The sequence below is a fragment of the Centrocercus urophasianus genome, unplaced genomic scaffold (assembly GCF_019232065.1).
Source record: "Centrocercus urophasianus isolate 14NV4802_14NV808 unplaced genomic scaffold, USGS_Curo_1.0 seq_10, whole genome shotgun sequence".
Taxonomy (NCBI): Eukaryota; Metazoa; Chordata; class Aves; order Galliformes; family Phasianidae; genus Centrocercus; species Centrocercus urophasianus.
The window spans coordinates 61,922,996-61,944,768 of NW_024884142.1; the positions used below are offsets into that span (position 1 = coordinate 61,922,996).

General features: G+C 40.5%; 1 protein-coding gene and 1 long non-coding RNA gene across 9 annotated transcripts in view; one reads left to right on the forward strand and one right to left on the reverse strand.

Annotated features, from left to right (window-relative positions):
* Window positions 1-17: 17 nt before the first annotated feature.
* Window positions 18-20,664, reverse strand: UNC93A (unc-93 homolog A). Of its 8 annotated transcripts, XM_042835287.1 has the most exons (11): window positions 20,563-20,664; window positions 20,139-20,231; window positions 19,694-19,841; window positions 19,508-19,567; window positions 16,828-17,026; window positions 13,473-13,702; window positions 10,374-10,499; window positions 7,306-7,523; window positions 6,027-6,162; window positions 4,594-4,725; window positions 18-504 (listed from the first exon to the last, which is right to left on the reverse strand). In XM_042835287.1, the coding sequence occupies exons 3-11, from the start codon at window positions 19,818-19,820 to the stop codon at window positions 239-241; spliced, it is 1,494 nt and encodes a 497-aa protein (XP_042691221.1). In that variant the 5' UTR covers window positions 19,821-19,841; window positions 20,139-20,231; window positions 20,563-20,664; the 3' UTR covers window positions 18-238. The 8 variants fall into 8 exon arrangements, with proteins under 8 accessions (XP_042691221.1, XP_042691135.1, XP_042691377.1 ...); XM_042835201.1 differs by having other exon boundaries at window positions 20,139-20,627; XM_042835443.1 differs by lacking the exon at window positions 19,694-19,841 and adding an exon at window positions 14,472-14,653 and having other exon boundaries at window positions 16,828-16,977; window positions 20,139-20,625.
* LOC122169585 overlaps window positions 18,790-21,773 on the forward strand; it is a 147,338-nt gene continuing 144,354 nt past the window's right edge. Inside the window, exon 1 of the long non-coding RNA XR_006171599.1 lies at window positions 18,790-18,908. This is a non-coding gene — a long non-coding RNA (uncharacterized LOC122169585). The remainder of the gene's footprint in view (window positions 18,909-21,773) is intronic.

The following is a 21,773-nucleotide window of genomic DNA, read 5'->3' on the forward strand; positions in this document are numbered from 1 at the left end:
ACTTTAAGAGTCTTGTATGCATTTATCCAGACTTTATTAATTAAAAAAAGAGAGATGTTTAGTTGTATGAAAGGATGAAGTCAGGTAATCATCATAAGGCTGAAATGTCAAGAGAAATTTTTACTCCTAAGACATTTGTATTTTGTTGGCCCCAAAATCTGTTTGAAACTGTTGAACTTGGAACATCTGTGGAAACCTGCCTGTAGGAGATGACCTTGATTACTCTGACCCACATGGGTTAGATATGTGTTTCCTGGGTGTGAGGTCCCTTATTTTCTTTTTCTGTAGTAGCAGGTGTCCCAGAGGATCTCTTAGCTTCCAGGTACTCAACCATTCCATATGTCACCATAGACAACATAAGCACAGCCAGTAAAATGTACAGCTTGATGTAGACTCGCAGTGTGGTGCTGTAACCAAAGGCAATGACGAATCCACATGATTCCCAGAGACGGTAATTTGCAAAGGCTGCCTCTGTGTGTTTCTCAAATAAAACACCATACAGTCCTGAATGAAAACAAGGAGACAAGGTTTGTGAAGGTTAAGTTTGAAACTACGTATTTTCTGCAACAGGGATAAATAGGCTACGTCAGGGAAAATGAACCTTTCCTCTTCAGGAGAGAAGAAAGTGCTAACTTTGTAGAATATTTTTGCGCTCATATGAATTGCGATAAGTTAAAAAACAGCCAAAACAACAAAAAAGCAAATAACAGAGAAAAAGGGAAAGAAAATGAGAGGAAGGAAGAAAAGATGTGTGGTCTCAAAGTGAAATGATAGGAAGTTTGTTTTTCAAATTATCAGCCGGAAATGGGGAAGGTTTGTAGGCAAGTCCTTACATACTGTTGTGTCGTCTCGAAAGCTCCCTCTGAGTTTGGTCAGCTGCATCCTCATGCCTGGGATTCAGGCAGGGATTCCCACCTCTGGGTACTACTGGTGAAGCACCAAGGGAAGGGCAGAGGGCTCACTTTCCTCTGGGTGCTGAGCTAGCATCGGTGGTGATAACAAAGCCAGTGTTTCCACTGACTCAGCTGTGGTGTGGTGAGTAGGAAGGAACGTGATGAACCTTGACTTTGCTCATTCATTTCTGTATCTAACAACTTGTATATTTGAAATATGCATATTCAGCCAAAAGACAAAGAGAACCAAGTTCTCTAGAATGCTGGATCTTAATTACCAACCTTGCCAAGTGCAGTATGGCACCAGTATGGCTGACTGGAGCTGTGGAAGGGTCCACTAGGCTGGCTGAGTGCATGGGCTTGCTGCTAGGTCTGAATTCTTGTTGGTAGCTATAGAGCCTCACTTTCATGGAAATTCTGTCCTAATTCTGTCCTGCCTGCTTTCCCATTCCTACAGCCTCTTCACCTTGCTCTGTTTGTAGGCATGGATGTAGAAGAGGACTGCTGAAAATAATTTTTCTCCAGGTTTATAAACTTTCCAGTCTGGTTCACATCCTTTCTAAACGCACATGTAATGCTCAAGAGAGCTTTATTTTACTGCAGTCTACCTGTGCTGCACAATTGTCCTTGAAGTGTGTTTATTGCCAGGAAGGTGATAACAGCAACTGTGCTCAGCTTAGATAAGAGAGGGAAGTACACACTCTGAAATGAAGTAGGTTTCAACTGGTAATGGAGTGCACATATGTACACAAACATATCAGGAAACTTTGTAACATGAAATGACTCATCTATTGTTTGCCTGTATACCTCTAGGGGGAACTCTAGCATTAACTATCCACAACAGGCCAAAGTAAACCGTCTCTGATTACCGTAAAATGCCTGGAGTATGCAGCACAATGATGTTGTATTTATTCAGCGATTAGTCTGCTGAAATGGAAAGGGCATTTGTGGGAGCTTGCCTAAGGAAGCACCACAGACCTTAGTCCCTAATGCTATTTTACATTTACATTATCTTAGTCTCACCTCATAGCCTTTGGAGTCAGGAATTTCTCTTATTATTTTAGTACCACTTTCCCTCTATAAAACTGATGAGGAGGAGAAGAGACTGTCCTAAACAGGCATTTCAAACTGCTGAGTTTGTTTTGGGATGCAGCATTATAATGTCACTGCACAATCTCCTGCCATCATTGTGACAATGCAAATTCTGTGCGTTTTGTTACTAGAAGCTGCAGAATAACTGTAAAAGATGACAAAAAAAGGATACTGTGCAAGCGTAAGGAACATTAGTCTTTTTCCTAGTTAGCAACAAATCTGAAGGTTTTAATGAATATCCAGCAGGAGCCTGAACATGTGGGTGACCAACAACAGTACTGTAATAGAGGTTGGAGTTCTCACAACACTGCAGAGCTCAGTAGTACAATGATTTCTACACACAACATGCAAGTTGTGCCTTGTGAGGGCATTAGGAGCTGCACTATCTTCCAGCCTCCATCTCTCACACTGAAGCCCTCTTCACATTGAAGCCTACTCCTTTCTCTTAATGAGGGCACTGGGTGCCCCTTCCTCAGGTATGCTGGAACCACACCGAGATGTTTTCAGGAAAGTCAAGTATCAGGACAAGGACTGCTGCAAAGATCCCTCATCTTAGTGAGAGGCATAAGATTCTGGAGAATGATTCTTAAGAGTGTTGGGAAGGAGAGAGGTGGACAGCCAGGGAGATGGCTGGCAGGAGGAGCAGGAAATGAATTACCAACTTTACTTCAAAGAGTGCAAATCACTGATGCTCTCCCTTTATAAACCTGAGCAATGAGAGCACTGACTTACAATTGTATCAAAGGCACAAGGCTGTGGGTTGAGATGAGAGAAGCTGAGAGGGTGTTGCTTGACATGTGTAACAGCTCCGCTCTAAGTGATATGACCTGAAACTGCTGGAAGGACAGAGCGATCTGAGTGGTTGCTTCCTTATTTGTGTAGGGTACTGTAGGAGTGCTGGAAAGGAGTTCTGTAAACACCAGGAAAAGGACTGTGGTGATTTCCTTTTGTCTCTCTAGGAGAAATGTACTGATTTATCCAGTGAGCAAAATCATCAAATGACTTACTGGGCTAACCAGGGAGATGTGAGAGAGGACACCTAGACACACTGGCAAATAAGGGCAGATATGGGAGCTAGCAAGTGAGCTAATTCTGTCACCTGTGTATTCCTACAGTCTCTTGCCAAACACGAATTTGAGATAGAGAAATAAGAAGCAAAGTACAAGAGCAAGTGGGAGAGCATTTAACAGTACCTTGTGGACACAGGCTATGGCACTGGTTTAAAAAGACTGCAAGTGATGGTCTTTAGCAGCCTGTATGTATTTCAATACATACAATAGAGACTGTAGCTTTTTCTTGCCCTCTACAGCATTTTGTAATCTGTCTTCAATCTGCAGAAGATCACTTCCTCTAGTTCCCAGTAACGGTAAGTATAAGTGAACCCTTACAGAAGTGAGTGTGTATCACCTCGTTATCTGTACTATGCTGGGGATTAATAATTACATTGTATCACAGAGCAGAAGATCATAAAAGATTTTAAAGACGTTTAGTGTATCAGACAAGAAGTCCAAACGTAGCCTTGCAGCAACAAATTCATAGGATGAGTGTAAGAAATAAGGCAAGTACAGAATGCCTTATTTGCCAAAGAATGGTCTTTCCCCTACTGAGTCTGGCAGTCAGAGACACAGGGACTTTCTGAGTTTTACGTTTCCTCTGTACCACCAGGCTTAGTAACCCCCAAGAACATTTCCCCCTGAAATGATGTAATGCCAACTTAAAACCATTTATATTTTTGGGCTCTTTTTAATCCTTTGGTAATGAACACCACAACTTGATTATGTATTTTCTGGAAAAAACATTTCCTTCATTTTCTATGAAGCCTGCTGTAGGACAGTGCTGTTTGGTACCACTTGTTCTGTTATTAAGAGAAATAGCAAATAAATCATTTTCTAAAAATCATTTTCTAATCACCTTTCCTATATTATTCACGATCTCACATTCTGCTTTCCTTATTTATCACTTGTCCAGGCTGAAGCATTCTAGTTCGTTATTCTTCCTTCACGTGGAAATCTCGTGGAAATCAAATGTGTTAAGGTACAAAAAGCAATACTGCTTCTTTTTATTGCTTTTTGTACCTTATCACATTTGATTATGATTTTTAAATGGAACAAATCAGAAATGCATGAATCGTAGATTTGTGTGGTTGCATAATGTTGTTCTCTGTGGTTTTTTCCCTCATTTTTTTTTCTAATAACTACTGAAAGCCAATTTACTGCTGCTTTTGTAGCTGAGATTTGAGTTGATTTTTTTTGAATGCTCTATTTTTTATTTTTATTTTTTACAAAAGACAGGCTAAATGTAACATTCTTCTGAATCTTGTAATTTTCTGAGAAATATGCTCCTCCAGAATATTTATTCTGATTATCTGTTATCATCTTTCACAATGTTCTCCTCTCTTCATCATGGAAAAAATATTTAATAAGTATTCTACTTTCTCATTCTCAACTTCTGATTTATTCTAGTCTCTAAAGAGCTAATACATGTCTTTCAGTAGCGGTCTTAAACCTATTCTAATTATTATGCACATCCTAAACCAGATTGCTTATAAATATAAATATGCAGAATTTTACATCTCAGGAGAATTCATTTCATTGTCACCAAGACTTACCATTAGTTTGTGTCTGCCAAATGGCATCCGATAAGCCCCAAAGAGCAGGGAATATGAAGAACACGACAAGCTGGTTAGAATGAGGTTTCCACAGCAGTAGTGCTATTATACAGGCAGTGTTCATAGCTGTGGCTGTCAGTTCAGAAAGAAAGCAGAGCAATATAAATGCTATTATATGCAGGAGAGGTAGTGGTATATGCTCTTTAAAATTCTTCCCCCAACTAAAGCACAAGGCAATCCAGAAATCTTTCTGGTTCATTGAGATTTGCACTGACTGAGTTGATATTGCATGAAATACAATACAGTACAATGCAATCGTTTAATAGTCTTCTGTTAATAATTCTGAGCATCCTGAACTGAGGGATCCTGGGAGCTGATGTGGCTGTTATCATAGGGGACCAGAACTGCCACTCAGCAGGAGAAGGGGCTGCTGAAAGCCTCACATTCCAAATGCGAGGTGTGTGGCGGGGAGACAAAGCACTGTTCTGCTCTGATTAAGTAGTGCTAGATTTCCTTTCAGGGCTAAGGAAGACAATTAAGAATGTCCTGAGGGTTTGCTGCCTTCTTAACAGTAGTAAGTAAATGGATAACTGATTAGTCCCTGACACTGGTGCACCTTTCTAGTCTGAGTACATAGACTAGTAAACACACCTGAGAGCTTCAGAGGCTTTGCATTACTGATGCTTTTTTTGTTTTTATTGCTGTTAAGTTATTGTTGGGTGGTGGTGTGATTTGTTTGTTTTTTTGTTTTACATCTAAAAGGAGTTCCACACAGACACGTATAGAAGAATCACAGATGATTTAGTGATGATAGTGTAATGAACTCTAAATTTCTTCTTTCTTGCTCAGGTTTAAAAACTCCTGTAGAGGAAATTCCTCTAGTGATGCACGTTAACTCAGCCAGTGAAGTTTCTAATAATACAGGTTTTTAACAATATAGGCCTGTGTGATGGAAGCAAGGTATCAATACTTTGGGGTGATACTTCAGTGGATACTGGGACAGAAATGAAACATTTCTTGGTGTTTTTCTGCCTCCATTATGTCACTGCTCCCTGAACTTTGTTCTCTGGAGAGAGGGAACTAGATTCTCAGTTGCTGGTTTTCAGTTGGTTTTGCTTCATAAAAGGTGTGGCAATGGAGAAATCCTTTTCAGGTTCATTGTAGAACCTCAACATCTGTAATCTGTATTGTAGGATCGTTTATCACCATTGCATTGTAGCTTCAAAGCTATAGGACGTTTTCTGAGTAGACAGTGCCCTCAAAAGCAGCATGAACTCACCACAAGCAAAGTGACATAAGACAGTGACTCAAGCACAGCTGTGTTCTGTGCTGCCTCTCATGAGCTGACAGGGAGCCTTACTTTGTCCTGCATGCAAAGGGTCGAGAACTGGATTTGAGGTATTATGTGAGTCCTTTGAGTGGACTTTACATACCTAATGCAAATAGAAATTTTCTACCAGTGAACTGAGAGATCTTTCCAAAGAGCAGAGAACAAAGGGAATTCACAGCTGAAAAGCAGATCATCACGTAACCAACATAATGAATCCCCAGGGCACAGGTCACATAAGTCTGCAAGAGAGGAGACAGTGGTGACATATTGACTTTAGTGAATATATGCAGCTATGGTTCAAGGGTCTTATCATGAGTATTTAGTAAACAGCCAACACAGACAAGGTCAAAGGAGCATAGCTACAGAGCTTGCTCACAAGTTTCTGAATATGAGTACTGACATAGTTGGACTTCAGCAGTGATATTCCTAATCCAGTTCCCAGTCACCCATGCAAACAGCAGTAACAAGGAGGGGAAGAAACTGGAGCACTGCTAACTATGCAAATAAAGCTCCTGGCAGTGACACGAGTTTTCTGTCCTTGCCTTCGTAGATCATGATCTGACAATGTCTGATGATGAAATGTCTGAAATCTAACAATTGGTGCAATGGCCATTAATGAGCAGTTCACAGGAAGCAAAGAGGACCTCACCTATAAGAGCATTCAGCAAGCCAGTGGATGTGGCCATGGAGTGCCCCTCTCAATCCATTCAAACACAGCAGCAGGTGCACTCTTCCATCTGCCTATATGCTAGGTTTGAAAACTTGAGTATCAAATAATTAGCTCAGGAACTTTGCTCCCTTTCTTTGGAGGGCTTCTTGACAAATGTGGAGAACACACCTGAAGTGTGTCCAGGTTTGTAGAGTGAGGGAGGAGGAGCAACAGTGATCATTTTAATGCAAAGGCTTCCAGCCATCAGTGTAGAGGGTTTGCCCTCTTTCTGTAGAGGTTCTCACAGTAAAATAATGTGGTATGTGTGCTGACTTGCAGTTTAAAAAATTCAAGGGAAACCAGAAGGAAGGAAGATGGAAAAGCTCTGCAGACTTCTGGCTTGTCTCCCACTTTGTTATTTACAACAAACTGAAGAGTTTGAACCTGTAGCTCTCTGCTGATGAGTTAAGCTCACAATGTGCGTTGTTGTTGTTGTTTTTTTTTTGTTTTTGTTTTTTAGGCTGTTCCAAGGGACATATTTACCACTGGCTTATCCCATCTGAAGATGTCAGTCAGAGTTCATTCAAATAGAGGTAAGCAGTAATTTAGCTAACCACAAATCACCATTAAAAACATCTTCATTTAACAAGTAAATATAGATCAGATGCAATTAGTAGGACACAAAGGCACAAAGAACAATTAGACAGAAATAGATTTTCATTGTCATCCACACCTTTGTGTAGTCACCAGCAAGAAATCCCTGTTCAAGCCCACTGTACATTGTCAGAGGGATTAGAAGACACTGTCTTTTATCTTTAAGCTGCTGGAAAGTTGCTAGGAACGTAGACCAAAAGGATGGTGTCTTTTGTATTTCTTTCTCAGTCTCTGCTTGCTCAGATTTGATCTGGTCCAGAAATATAATAATCAGCAACACAGCTAGCACACCACTAGCTGCAAAAACAAAACAAAAAGTTCATGAAAAAAAATAAGGAATGCTGGAAAAAGGATGGGAAATTGCTTGTTACTGTTATTGTTCTGACTTATTGCTTAGCTCTGCATGGGATGTTTTGGCAGATGAATCTGATTCTGCTTCAGAGTAAAGGCCAATTCTGTGTAAACAAGGAGGCCTGATCTATGCTCACATCTTCTTCATGCAGCTGTACACCTTGCAAATCCCCTCCGCTTAGCTGTGACTTGGCTGTTGTGACAGCCGCCAGGCCAGCTGCATGGCCACTGAGGGTGATGGCTCACCCTTCCAGGGCAAGGCAGGGGTCATGGGGACTGGGAGCTGGCCAGGGAGTGCTCCCTCTGGGTCTATCAAAAGGCTTTAAATCAACACAAGAGAGGAATATACACTTTCAGTGCCAAAGCACTCATGGCTGGGAGTGGATCTTCCTTCATATACATGGAAGGAAAAATACAGTGCTAGAAGTAGAACTGCTGTCTCAGATCCCAGTAGCCATTTTTTGTTGGCTTTTTTTTTTTTAATCATCTCTGAACTGTGCTTTAAGTACAGAATAAGTGCTATTTTTAGGATGATAGTAAACAATTGTGCTCTTGAAAAAGATGTGTTACAGCTTTGAACCTATGATTTCTTATCAGAAGCAGCACATAAAAGAGGTACATACAGTAGTTAAAAAGTGATCATGTATGCATCAGTCTACATACACTGCTCATGGAGTGAATCATAAAGATTTTGTTCATGTAATCAAAAAGGTATTTGTGGCTCATAATACCCATGAAGACAAAAATTGGCAACCTGTTTCTGATAGGTAAAAGGCATGACTGTATTTCCTCTCTTGCTGATGGACACTAGAAAACTATCTGTGGAACCAAGTGGAGTTACAGAGCAAGAGGAGAACTGAGCACCTCTTCTCATCCAGGTGGCCTGTTTGGTGTGCTCCTATGTGTTCATCCTCTTTTCTGTGAACTTTTAATGCACAAATATGTTAGCAGATTTACAGAAAATTGCTGCATTTTTGTAATCATGTATTATTTCTCACCCATGTTTCCTAGAAGGAAATTATATTCTCCATTGTACTGAATGGTACTAAGTGGTAGCTGGACTGTAAAACAATAGTGGTGTATATTCTGCCAGTGTATTCATTGGTGCATTTGGGCTGATGGCAAGACTTATGAGAACAGGATATTTGCATTTATAGGTCAAATAGTCTAACAAATATGTTAAATGAATCAAGAATGATTACAAGAGATGAATAACTGCATGGCTTAATAGCGATTGGTATGAACATAAAAAGAAACATCCACAAAATGAACAAGAGGCTTATCTAATATTAGGTTCCACCTATGCAGGCAAACTGTGTACTCAGCAACCAAACAGGAAAGACATTTTAAAAATGTCTGTAAATGAAATATTTAGTTATTTGGTTTCCCTCGAGGTAGGAAAAGACATATCTTTTATTAAATGCTTAAAAGAAAAATGAAACCCTACTGACACAAGGTCAGTAGACAGCAAGGTTGCATTCGTTTTGCATGAGGAAAGCCTAAGGGACTGCTGTATATGTTAGTCATCACATTTAAATTTAAACCTGAGAGGCAAAACTGCCTTTAACAAAAACTCATCAGCTCCAGCACTCTCTGGAAGGGAAGTGGGGGGGATACTCTTTGCGTTTTCTCACTTCAGAGGAGTGCAGGTTTGCACAGGAGAGAGGGTTTGCTGTGGTGGACTTGCCTGGTGAGTGCTGTCTCTGGCTGGACTGCACACTCTCCGCTTTAGTGTATGTCAAGTTATGTGCATCTGTCTCAGCATTGAGAGTATATTGATGTGCAGATGCTAAGATATTTTAACAAAGGTAAGGCCACATTCTGCCTTGCTAAAATACTTCTCATTTATTTAGAGATGAGCCTGTTTTGAGACAGATGCATTTTGAACTTTCTTCATTACTACGAAATGTTGCTGAGTTTTTACCTATCTGGATTCATCTTTGGAGTTTTTGATGGCATCAGTCTTCTCTGTCTTTGATTTCTTTCTAGCCCTATGCAAGGAGGGTCGATAGCAGCTATAGTTACTAAATGAGAGATGTGCCAATTCACCTACTGCTGCTTTTTATCTCTGATTTTCTCACAAAAGCATTATAATTTAAACATCACAGCTGAGAATTGACTAAAGTTGTAAGATCTCAGCAGGGATCCAAAAAACTCCCGCTGAATGACTGCATGTTCTAGGAGCTGTGGTTCACATCCACCTCTAATTACAGTGCAGTCCTCATGCTGAACTGTAGCACACAGGTTAGAACACTCCTGCCTGTTCTGATCGGCATCCACAGATGGCTGGCAGCTGGTGAGTTTAGGTCGAATCATAGAATCATTAAGGTTGGAAATGACCACTAAGATCATCTAGCCCAACCATCAGTAGTACCTCTAGAGAGCTGCTCTTAGCACTGTGGACTTCTGCTGGTCTATATGAATCAACCTGATGCCATTAGTAACTGGTTTGCTATTACTGATACAGAAAATGGTGGATTTAAAACTCTCTCTTGCATAATTGGATGAGCTTGTGTAATCCTCAAATTGCAGCGTAAGCGTACTTTCAATTCTAGTCTGAATCAGCTTTCTTCCAGGTGAGAAGTCTTGCTCCTTTAGACAAAAATCATGTGATGCTGGCACACAGCATTTGAAGCTATTTAGAACGGAGTAGTTTACAGCTCTCATTATCTTATTTCCTTCTAGCAAACTGGGTTGAAATAGGAAGTTGGAAACTTAATCTGCAAAATTATGCTTGATTTCACAAATATTAAGTTCCCTATCAGTGCTATTCATTGATGACTGTGGATTACTTACCAGTGTAGACCCCTAGCAGAGTGTAGACCAAGGACTTAGAGGGTTCTGCCAAGGCAGTGGTGTTAGTGGTATTGCTCTCACAATCATATGCCCCACAGCATGCCAGGTGGTCTTCTGAGATTTCCACTAACTCAGTAAGAACCAAAAAAAAAAGAAAGAAAGGCAAGACAGAGACGAGATCAGATGAATGCATACTATATATAAGGATGTAGTGAAAAGGGAATCTAGCACTCAGTGCCTAATTGTGGTTTCAAATCCTTCCAATTACAGATGTTTACTTCAGTATCCAAGCTTAACATGCACAAAAAATTGGTTTAATGGAATCAGTTGCTCAAGACAGAACATGGAATTGATAGCTACATGAAGGCACAGACTAAAGCCAGAGGCTTACATCTGACTACAATCTCTATTTGCATTATTTGAAGTTCTAGTATTTATTTGTAACTTCTAACTTATATTACACTGCAAGAAAGGGCTTTCGGTTTACAGCAGAACTTAACTGCTCTTGTAGAAGAGCACACTGTCCCTATTCAGAAAATTTCTGTGTATGATATAGAAATGGAAACCACTTTGAGACATCTTCTGTTTTATTAATTCAACTTATGATTACCCCTTAATGCAGTCTTCTAAGAAACTGGCTTTTCCTTGCTTTATTAACTTATTACTAGCTTTATTAAAATTTGAGAGCATATTTGAAACCAGAACAGTATGGCAGGGTTTGGAGTAAGACCTTTGCTTTGTTTGATCTCTTCTGCCCTGTGCTGGGCTTGTGCCAAAGCTGCACGCACACACATGCTTACACATCCTGTGTGTCTTCATGACACTGTGCCCACTTCCTTTAGGACCCCATTTGTACAGGCAAAATACTGTCCCAAAGTGTGTGCATGAATAGGCTTTGCAGTGAGAAAAGATGGTTAAAAAAGCAAAATTACTTCAATATTTTTGTTGCACAATTTTCCATTGGTCCACGCATAGTAAAGAGCAATACAGTGTACCTTGACTGATTCCTTAAACAGAACTTGAACTGTAATTTTGCAGTTAAGTTACTGAGTAACTGCAGTTAGTGTGCTTTTCCTCATTGCTTCCAAACAGTGCTGCTGCAGTGAGAAGTAGCTGTTCACTTCATAAACAACTTTAGGTTCAATATAGATCGAAACATAAAGAAAATAATTACCTTACTCAGTGGCCATAGCTACATGGCTTTGGATGAGCAAGCCTTCAGTCAAGTTACCATATGCTAACTGTGACTCACACTAGTAAAGTGCAGAATTGTGCAAAACAAGTTTGGGTTTTTTTTATCTGTTCATGTATAATCTGATGATGAACGCACAATTAGTGGTATGAGAACTGCAAGGCAGGATTTGTTTTGTTCTTTTGACAGTAAGGCTGCAAAGTTGGTGAACGAGAAAGGATGATTCTCTTAATTTACATTGATTTCTGTCCCTTGTTGTAGCATTCCATCATGGAGCAGCTTGCCTTGCTGGATTCAGTGGTGCAGGCAATACGTTAATGCTGTCTACTTATACTGTATCTTTCTTACTGCTCCATGAAACTTTAAGCATGTTTGAAGTGAGTAATATGGGTAGTAGGTACCTTTGCTGTACTGTCAGAGGAGAGGCAAGGAACTGAGTGCCTGGAGGCCCTAACCCTGAGGCAGTTCTTTTCTGCTGACAAAGCATAGCTGGGAAGTATGGCTTGTAGCATGGCTGCTCGTCACTGAGACATGCATGTCCTTGGGCTTTGAGAGTTGATGACTGCACATCTCCCAGGAGGGCAGCCTTTCCTGAAATCCCATGTAACTGATAAAAATAAGTAAAAGTTAGAGTTTCTTTGGAGTTCAAGGAACATCCTCCAATGTAAAAGTATAGTGGATTTACAAGATGGCCAGTATTTTAATCTTCTTATTATCATCACTTAACATGATGTGTACTGTGAGCCAAAGGAGAGTAAAATGTTTTGCAGACCCCACCACTGCACCAAATCTTCTGCCCTGCACATGAAATCAGAGCAGCTGGTCCCTCCTGTGACATCATGTGACTCAGTAATCAGGTCAGCAGGGCTCTGCTGTAAGTGATAAAGTCCTTTAGCATTCTGCTTTGAAGGTGTTTGGGTTTAGAAGATGCCTGATTCTCCACAATTATCACAACCATCTTGTTATAAACCTAAGGATTCAAAGATTAAAACCTGGTACCAACTCTCTGATGCTTGGGTTTCACATAATACCTATTTGAATATCCCCAAGAGAACATAATTTAACTGAGATTTTTGAGATTTAATTTAATTGAGAACACAATTTAACTGAGCCCAGGAAGAGAGGTAGCTCCTTGCTGTTCATAGTAGCAGTGCACGTGGAAAACCCCTTCCATATCCATCCTGCTCTGATTTTGACAGTACAGGGAATGGCCGGGGGACTGCAATAAAAATAATACACAGTAGTTCTGTGAATCTCTAAGGTGGTATCCAGGTATTAATTTATCTTCACAATTGCCTGTTTAAGGCTTATGCCAATTACAAGCATGGGAAATGAGGGCAGTGCTGTTGAGTGATTTCTTCAAACTACATAAACATCTGCTGTCTGAACCTGAAATGTGCTGGAGAAGTCCTGGCATGCAGATTCCTGCCAACAGCTATTTCTATTTCTTCTTGACAATTCTGAAAGCACTAATTTTTGGTGAGCACCAACACCAGCCTGAATAACCGTGAATGCTTAACAGCAAACTAATTCAATACTACAGGCTTTGTGAAAAGGTTGCTCCAGTGTTTTGCCTTTTGTTTTAATCTACTTTAAGTCAAATCTAGAAGACTGTCACTGCCAGCAGCCTATCTGTGCTTTGGAGACATGAGGGGAATTCAATAGACATCTATTTTTGAGCTAGATGTCTGAACTGTCTTTATAGTTGATGAAGTGTTGATAGAAAATAGACATTTCCTGAGCAATCTAGCAGATCTGCTGCAGATGAGCTAACTCACATCTGAAGTGCTTGTTTTTACTGATTATGATGGGAATTGAGGGTCACTAGCTCAACTACAGAAATCTTCAATCATCTAAAGCTAGCTCATGTATATAGTAGAAGTGCCAAGTTTTAAAATATATTTTACCTTTGTTAGAAGATTGGCTAAGTATCAGGGATGAAATAAGATTTCCCCAGATTCCAGAGGACTGAAATATCAGAAAGAAGACCCCAAAGTATTGGTTGATAATGTCTTTCCCAATTTTTCCTGCTTTCTCAGCATATGAATTGCCAGCAATGGTGAGGTAAGTGCATTTGGCAGACCAGAGTGGTGCTCCTCCTAAGCCCAGGATCACAGAGGTAGGGATTAGTGTGTACCTGCCAAAGAACACTTTATTTAGCAGAATTATCATCCTTTAGCATAATAATCATTTACCCAAAGATCCAGAGGCAACAAATAGACATCAAAGAAATAGATTTATCCTGTGTATGATTCAGCAAATCTACTGTGTGAAATCAAGAAAGGGCCAACCTTACAAATCTTAGGATCTGAAAACACTCCCAGCTGTATCTAGGGGCTAAGTCTAGGCTAGCTGGCTTTGTGCCCAAGTGCTCAATCCCTTTGTAATTGAGAATTACATTGCATCTGCTTCTCAGAAGATGGATCACAACACCTTTACTCTGTAGAGTTGCATCCACTGTTACTAGAGAGCAGGAGTATACTGTTCATCCATTTTTAAAGCAGCTTGGTAGGAACACATCTCCTCTACTCACAGAGCCAGATTTCTTTTCAATCCTTCCAAAAACAGACCAAATAGTCACTTGAATTTTATAAGAAACCTCTGATTTTGTTTTGACATTTTTTTTCTCAAAGGGAAATCTCTGCAGTACATAGGAACTAGAGAAGCAGCTTCAGGTGGGTGGATGGATGTATTCATTCTGGCTTTTTGCATCTTTTTACTTCTGCTCTATCCATTACTGAATTTATTTACCCCTCTTCATTTAGATAATGCCTTTTGCACCTAATATTCAAACCCATAGCAAGGGGGGTAGCGTAGGGGTTGAAACAAAAGAGAACTCTACCCTCACTGTTATCTAGCCCGGACACAATAGAGAGGATTCGAGTAGCTAAATTGGATAGTAGTACCAGCTAGCATAGAAGTTCCCCAGGGAGAAGGCAATGTAGCAGCACATGGAGCCTGCAATGGTCCACTTGCAGCCCAGCTTCTTGATGAGAATTGGAGGGAGAAACATGGATGAGACGATAAGAGCAGCATAGACAACACTTAGGGAAGCAACGCCCAGGCCTTCCTCAGAGTTGAGACTGCTCTGCATAGACAAAAACAATGGTTGAGACAGATTTTACCACAGGTATATGCCACCGTGATGTACAGAGGGTGGCTTTGAGCAGAAATAGGGAGATGGAAGCTGGGCCTGAGTGTTAGCAAGTCCTTTCCCCAATGGACTCTGTGAATTTGTCATTTTCTCAGTGATAACCCCTTTTAGAAGGCATAGTACTGAACCAGTTGAGGATTACTCAGGTGCAAAACTTTGGTGAGTCCCATTTTAGATTACTTAATGTAATTTGAGTTTCTTGTTGAAAGGAGGATCTTGTTTGGCTTTTGTCCTTCCTTCTTTCTCCCATACAAGAATATCCTTAATGCTGTATTGCAAAGGCTGACTTGGCAACAGTGAAAAATTCTTTAGTTTAAATTGCAGGTCTGCAGGTCTAAATTCATCACCCACCAGGACATGGAGGTGAGGAGAGAATTTTCTGTGTTGAATGGTGTCAATGTATTTGGAGACTGGAGTAATTGTTTTGTCAACAGGCAGAGAGACTTCCTGATCACAGAAGTTGAGTGTCTGATTTTGTCAGCTACAGCTTCCAAGAATGTGGAGCTAGGCTTTCAAAATCATATGATTTCTTAACTGTTAGGAGTTTCTCTGGGGATGGATGGGAGAAACATTGAAATAAACATTGCCTGTTTTCAGTTCTTCACCTACAGACTACAATGCAATAAAATAACCTTTTGATTGTGTCACAGGAAGTCCTCTTTAGCCACCAAAATGAAGTGGAGAGAGAAGGGATTTACTTTGTAAGTCAGCACTGCTCCCTCTTGCAGAATAGGGGACATGGATATTGCAGTGCTTAACCTGAACATGTGGTTTCAGATGCTAGGGCTGACTTGCAATTTCTGAGGTTTATCACTGCCCCTCTTCTTAGTCTTCCCAATTTGTAACACCTCCATCCATTTGTAGAACTTTCCTGAGCTTGGAATTTGACAGTGTTAGCAAAAAGAAACTGATCTGAGAGAGAAGAGGTGATGTATGGAGATAGGAGGGATCTTCAATGCAGTGCTCAGGACATGATTTAGCAGAGGGTTGTTAGAATTAGGGTAAGTTTGTTTAGGTTGTGGTTGGACTTGATGATCTTTAAGGTCTTTTCCAGCCTGAGCAATTCTATGATTCTCTGACATGAGTTTAGCCCTCTCTTGTTACTGCAGATAATTATCATACTACATTAAATAATAATAATAAAAAAAAAGCCTTACTAATAATGTTTAATTTCATCTTCAAAGCATTCTTATTCCTGCCCTGGTTGGAAAATCCTTCCAGAACCCACTTGCTCAGGGGCATCTTCTGGTATCCTACCCAACCCTGCTTATAGATAGCTGAGATACACGTGTTTGTCATTAGACCAACATTCTAGCCTGAAACCCTTCTCCTTGAGTTTATCTGTCCTGAAGTATTTGTAGAAAGCAACAGTTTCCCCTCACTCTTTTTTAGCTATACTAAGAAAGCCAGCTCTGGTGTATGGTATGTTGTGTTCAAATCTCTCTTAAAATCTATCTCATTTCTGTGTTTCTGGATGTTAATTTCAATATTAGCTGTGGCTAATGCTGTGGCCTGCTTTTTGTATGAAATAGTTTTTTTAAAATTACTATGTTATATCATGAAGTCAAGAGTTATAGTATTGCTTCATGCTTACATTATTTAATGAGTTAGGAATATATTTTTATTATTTAATATTGCTGTGTTTTAATAATATTGAAAATACAGCAATTAAAAAGTATTCCAAAACCAAAACTTCCCCAGAAAAGAAATTTGTTTGCAATTTTACAGTATAGTTGTTTGAGAAATATCTCAGAGAATCTTACTTTCCATTCAAACAGCTTTTGTGGATCTAAAACAGTACACTGATGCAAGTATTCCAACGGATGAAGAAGTACTAGAAAATTCTATTTAGTAGATGCTATGGACCTGGGTGAAGGACAGCAACCCATGCTATGTTGATGTCTTAACCTATGTAATGAATATATCTATACTTATGTGATAAAAATATATTGTAAATCTGCGAGGGAGGCATTTATATATATTTATTATATGTATATATTTATATATATATAAAGACTGTGGAAAGACTGAGGGGTTTCACACTACCACTTGGGCAGATGCATTTCTGGCCCAACTGTCTGCCAGCTATTTGAAGATGCTCCACTTACCTGTAGACTCTGGAGCCCTCCATAAGCAGTGAAGAGAAGTAAAAATCCAAAAGAAATGACCAGAACGTTCTTAAGATTCCTTTCCATGTTGATTCAAATAAGACAAAGGTCTCCCAGTGCACAGAATTGATCCAACTATTCCAGGGGATGCTTTGAGTGGGAGAAAAACAGCTTATGTTTCGATGGGAAACAGTTCTCACTGTGTTTGTAGAGGAAAGAGTTGTTAATTATTTGAGGATTGTCCAATGAACTTTACTTTTTTCTGATACTTAAACTCCTAATGGAGTTGTTACTCATTCACCTGTTTTGACTGAGGCAATAAAGCATGCTCCCAAGGGAAATATATCAAGTTTTATTAGATCTGCCTTGATACTTGGGCATATAAGTCATTTTGCAGTACTTTGAGTTTAGTATTGCAGTCTTAGGTGATAGGGATTTCCCTTATCACTGGTATAGAAGAAGAAACTGCACTGAAATGCCTGTCTAGCATGAAGATAACACTAATCCATAAAGGGCAAAGATTAAAAGATCATATTGAAATCTATATTAGGCCTGTTGCTTAACTAAGGTCACAAAAGATTTCAAGGAAATGGGATTGTTTTTAATCAAGTCTCATCTGCATACAGCAGCTCTCTATATGCATGCAGCATGTCAAAACAGGGTTGCTGGCTGCCAGGCAAATGGGAGCTTCTTCATCCACAGGGGGAACCCTGTGGCTTTGACTTTCCAAATTTACCAAGTCACCCTCATGGAAATCATTTTTCTCTATCAAATCAGAAGTCAAGAAGGAATCTAGCTAATAAATGAAAGAGCAACTTCCTTTCCCTTTCTCTGGCCCCTGAAAAATAGCAGACTTTGTGGGATGTATTTAATCTTCCTAAGGGATGAAAAGTTCCCCCCCCCCTGTTTTATCCTATTCTCTCTGTTTTCTGTTTGTCGGTGACACACTGACCACCCTGTGTGACACTTTCTGGATATTTCACTTCCAAGCACCAGGTTTTCCTGCTCTTAAGCCAGGCAGGGTGTACAAATCCCCTTCAAATGATCTTCCTGCAGCTTTGGTAGGGAATGGATTTTAACTTGGGAGCAAAATGGGATCCAAGACCCATGCTGTACAATGAGCCTGTTCAAATGATGGCGATCTGTAGGATGTCCATGGGGTTTGGCAAGAATGCACGGTTAAGGCTTAGTATAAATCCCACTAGATGGCACAATTTTGCTTCCTACAGGGAAGCAAGAGGGTGAGGGGTGAAAGTTGTAGATCATTAATTCATTTAATACGTTAAAGAGGTCACAGCTTGTTTCTCCTTTGGAGAAAATTCCAGTATATGCTTTTTCATTTTCTTCTTTTGTCTTATAATCTCCTGGAATGAATTAATGCAGGAAACATAATCTTTTAATTCTCTTTTGTCAATGGTACTTCCACATTTCAAGTCTAGATAGTGAAATACTGGCTTTTTATTTTGGACTACTGTGCTCAGCATGGAAAATACGACTCCTGTTTTGCAGTGTTTGTAATCCTCTACAAGGCTTATGAACCAAACTGGTGCTGCTTTGGCCTCCTGATTTCACATTTTTTAGATTTATAGACCCTTAACTATCTACCAATCCAGAGCTTTGCATTTTATATTTGTACTTCGTGACAAATGTTGTTCCTTTTTTTGACCCCTTAGACTTAGTCTGCAAAATTCTAGGGGACTGAAGTCACAGGTTGAAAAATGCTGAATAAGTAAATGAGAAAATGAGAAAATAGAAGAAGAATACTTTTCCTAAGCTGAAGTATAGTTTTGGCCTGTTCTTGCAGATGCAGGAACCAAGGATAGCACAAAGCACACGCAGTTCTAAAAGCCTTTATTTTCAGTGCTCTATTTTGGCACTAGCAATAATGACAACTCAGCTTTAAAAAAAAAAAAAGAAAAGAAAGAAAAAAAGGTAGAAAAACAAACATTAACTTGACACTACTTTTAAAATGCAGTATTTAATAGGATATCTGATCAGCACTTCTGTTCTGGAGGAATTCTGAACTCTGAGTTCTGTCACGTCCTCTTAGCAGCACCTTGTTGGAGAGCATATGGGGGATGGTGAGTTTGAGGGGTTTTCTTTTCTCCTCTCAGTGATCAAAGACAGTTACGCCTGTTCCACCATTCCTGCCTGGAGCTTTGGGTTATCCAGCCTGCTGCTGAGCCTCTCCCTAGGAATGCACAAAGTTTCTACTGAGGAATCTGATAAGGCTGAGGAGCTCTTCCTTTGGTGCCAGGCAGCAGTGTCTCCAGCAGGCCTGCTGTGCATCACCTTTGACACCTCTTTCATTCTTTCAGTTCATCTAACAGAGATTAAGTGAGCCTCAGGAGTGCGCACTATACTTCAGGCTTAGTTTTTGCACTGGAGGCTGCAGTCACCAAACTGAAATTCTCATGGACTGTGATCATAAACGTAGGAAATAGAGCAGGGTAGTTAAATTCAGGACTCCATCCTTCAACTATCGTGTTTATTCTCCTGACTTCATTTTTTGAATGTAAATGAGGGCATGCTTTGTTTAAAAGATGTAGCGTTGGAGGCTAATCTCTTATGTTTTTTAATTTCATAATTATCTATCATTTCCCTATTTAGTCTTTGCTGGTTAGATATATTGCTTAAGCAATTGTTTTGATGACAGCAACCCAAAGCCCAGAATACTCACTGTGGTATTCTTTGTCTTGGGAGGCTGTTAATTGATTAGCTGCTTGTCCCTTGAGTCTACCTGTAGAAAGGATAAGTCTTTTTTAATGCTGCTTGGACGATGGCTTGGCCACCCACACAGCATGGGCAAGTGTTGCAAGAGCAGCTTGCAGCTGCTATAAGTGACGCTGGTCTCCAAGGAGCTTACAGGGAGCATGAGCTGCAGAGGACAAGTGCTTGCCCTTGGATACCTCCAAAAACAAGGGTGATGAGAGAGGAGGCAGTCTGCATATTCCCACCCGGAGAAATGAATCCAGTTTCTGCCCCTTTTCCATGGTGAAGGCATTGCAGGTGTCCTAGAGGGAAGCACCAGGACAGAGCCTATTGTCCTGAGCTGTAGCATTACTGAAAAGCCCTTGGTATATTGGCTTGTGCTGGAGCTCTTAAAGGTGACAAAGCCAGCAAATTGCATGGGACCTACTGGGCAAGTTACAGAAAACTACCTGGTTAACACTCCCAGCTGGTTAATCCCATGCTGCTGTTATTTAATCCAGTCTGTGAGACACAAGAGCTGTGAGCTTTCTTACTCAACAGACTTGAAAGGGCAGTCAGGACCCTCCTTTGACTAAGCTACCATCATCCCAAGCACTCACCTTATGAACACATCAAACAGAAGAAGCTCTTCACAGGCTGCAGCAGTGCAAGTGTCCTGAGGACAGAAATTACTCCTCCGAAGAGTAAGGTACCTGTAAACCGTAATGTTGAAGCATAGCACGAAGTTGAATGATTCAAATAGGAAAAATCATTCACAGTGTGCAGCAGGTGTAAGAGAGCATGGCTAATTAGTCTAACTCTGCAACAGCCTTTTCTTTCCAAAGTTCTGCTCTCCCAGGGAAAGAGCCTCTCCTGAAATGTCTGCTGTGTTCCCTCCCACCAGGACAAGGTCTGAGTTCTCCATTCAGAAGAAAAGGGGCTAATTAAAATTCAGGGCTGCTTGGTCCAGGCTGCCGGCACAGCATTTCCTTTCTTGCTGTGGAAGTTTGGCTGTGTATCTCCATTCTTCCCCTCCTCCTTCACCTGCTTTGGTGTCCTGCTGATTTTGGAGCTGAGGTTCATGATTTGTGAAGCCAAGCCACTCCTGACAAGGGACCTTGATTTTAGCTGTTTGCTTTGACAAAGGTTAGGTTTGCTCTTGATATTTGTGAGGCTGTGACAATACCATGAGGGTAAGTGCTGGCTGGGAGATGAAAGACCTGAGGTATAATAACCCATGGTTGGTGGCCTTGGAAAAAAAAAATGTTAAATGCTGGGAGAATATGAGCTCAGGGGTGAAAATTGTAAAACTCAGCTGGGCAAATTAAGAAGCAAAAACTGGAGGTTGTTCTGAAGAGGGTTGACAGTCAGTGAATTAATTTTGCCCACAGAATGAGAAAAAAAATAATGATTTTTGTGGTGCCAAAAGTCTTAGCATGTGAGTTGCTCCTGCACTCCTCTAAATGTCCAGTCATCCCCTCCTCCTCCAGCTTACATGTCCAAATTGACTGCATTTTCCTTCCTTCCTTTCAGATACTGCTCCTTTTCCCTCATGCAATGCACTGTCCCTTTATCTGTATGAAGACCCTCCTATATATGTGGCTGCATAGGCATTAGGATGCTTCTTCTGTCTGCATCCTATCTGATGACATCCTTCGTCTTTCTCTGGAGGCACCGAATTGACTATCTTGGTCTTCCCTTCTGTCCTTGATGTATCCTGTCTTCCTTTACTGCTTTGCTGATCTCTGGCTTTAATCTCTGCTTTTCCCTCCCTACCTCACCTCCTTTCTGCTGCTTCTGCATCTCCGGAAAGTCAGCTGAAAACTGTTGGTTGTGTCCTATCTCACTAATTTTGGATCTGTGGGCTTTCAGGTCCGTCTCCCTCAGTGCTGTTCTTAATATCTCACTAGAACCTTTTCCAGCTCTACTACCTATCTCTTGAAGAAGAGGAGGAGACATGCCTTATCTCATGCACTGCGAGTCAGTTTATGATAGAAGGGGAGGGGAGGGGGGGGGCAAATGAAAAAACTGCAGACAGTGCAGGCCACAGACTTGAATGCAGTTGCAGCATTTCTATCTGGAGGACTTTGTTGGATGCTTTTCTCATAGGACACTTGTCTGTTCTGTTGAATCCAGCTACCAAAATAACCAGTATTGTCTCTGTAGTAAAGATAGGAGTCAGTCTGGGTTAGGATGAGATGATGCCAGCTTAGGATCACCCATATATTTTTATAAGATTGGAGAAACAGTTTCTT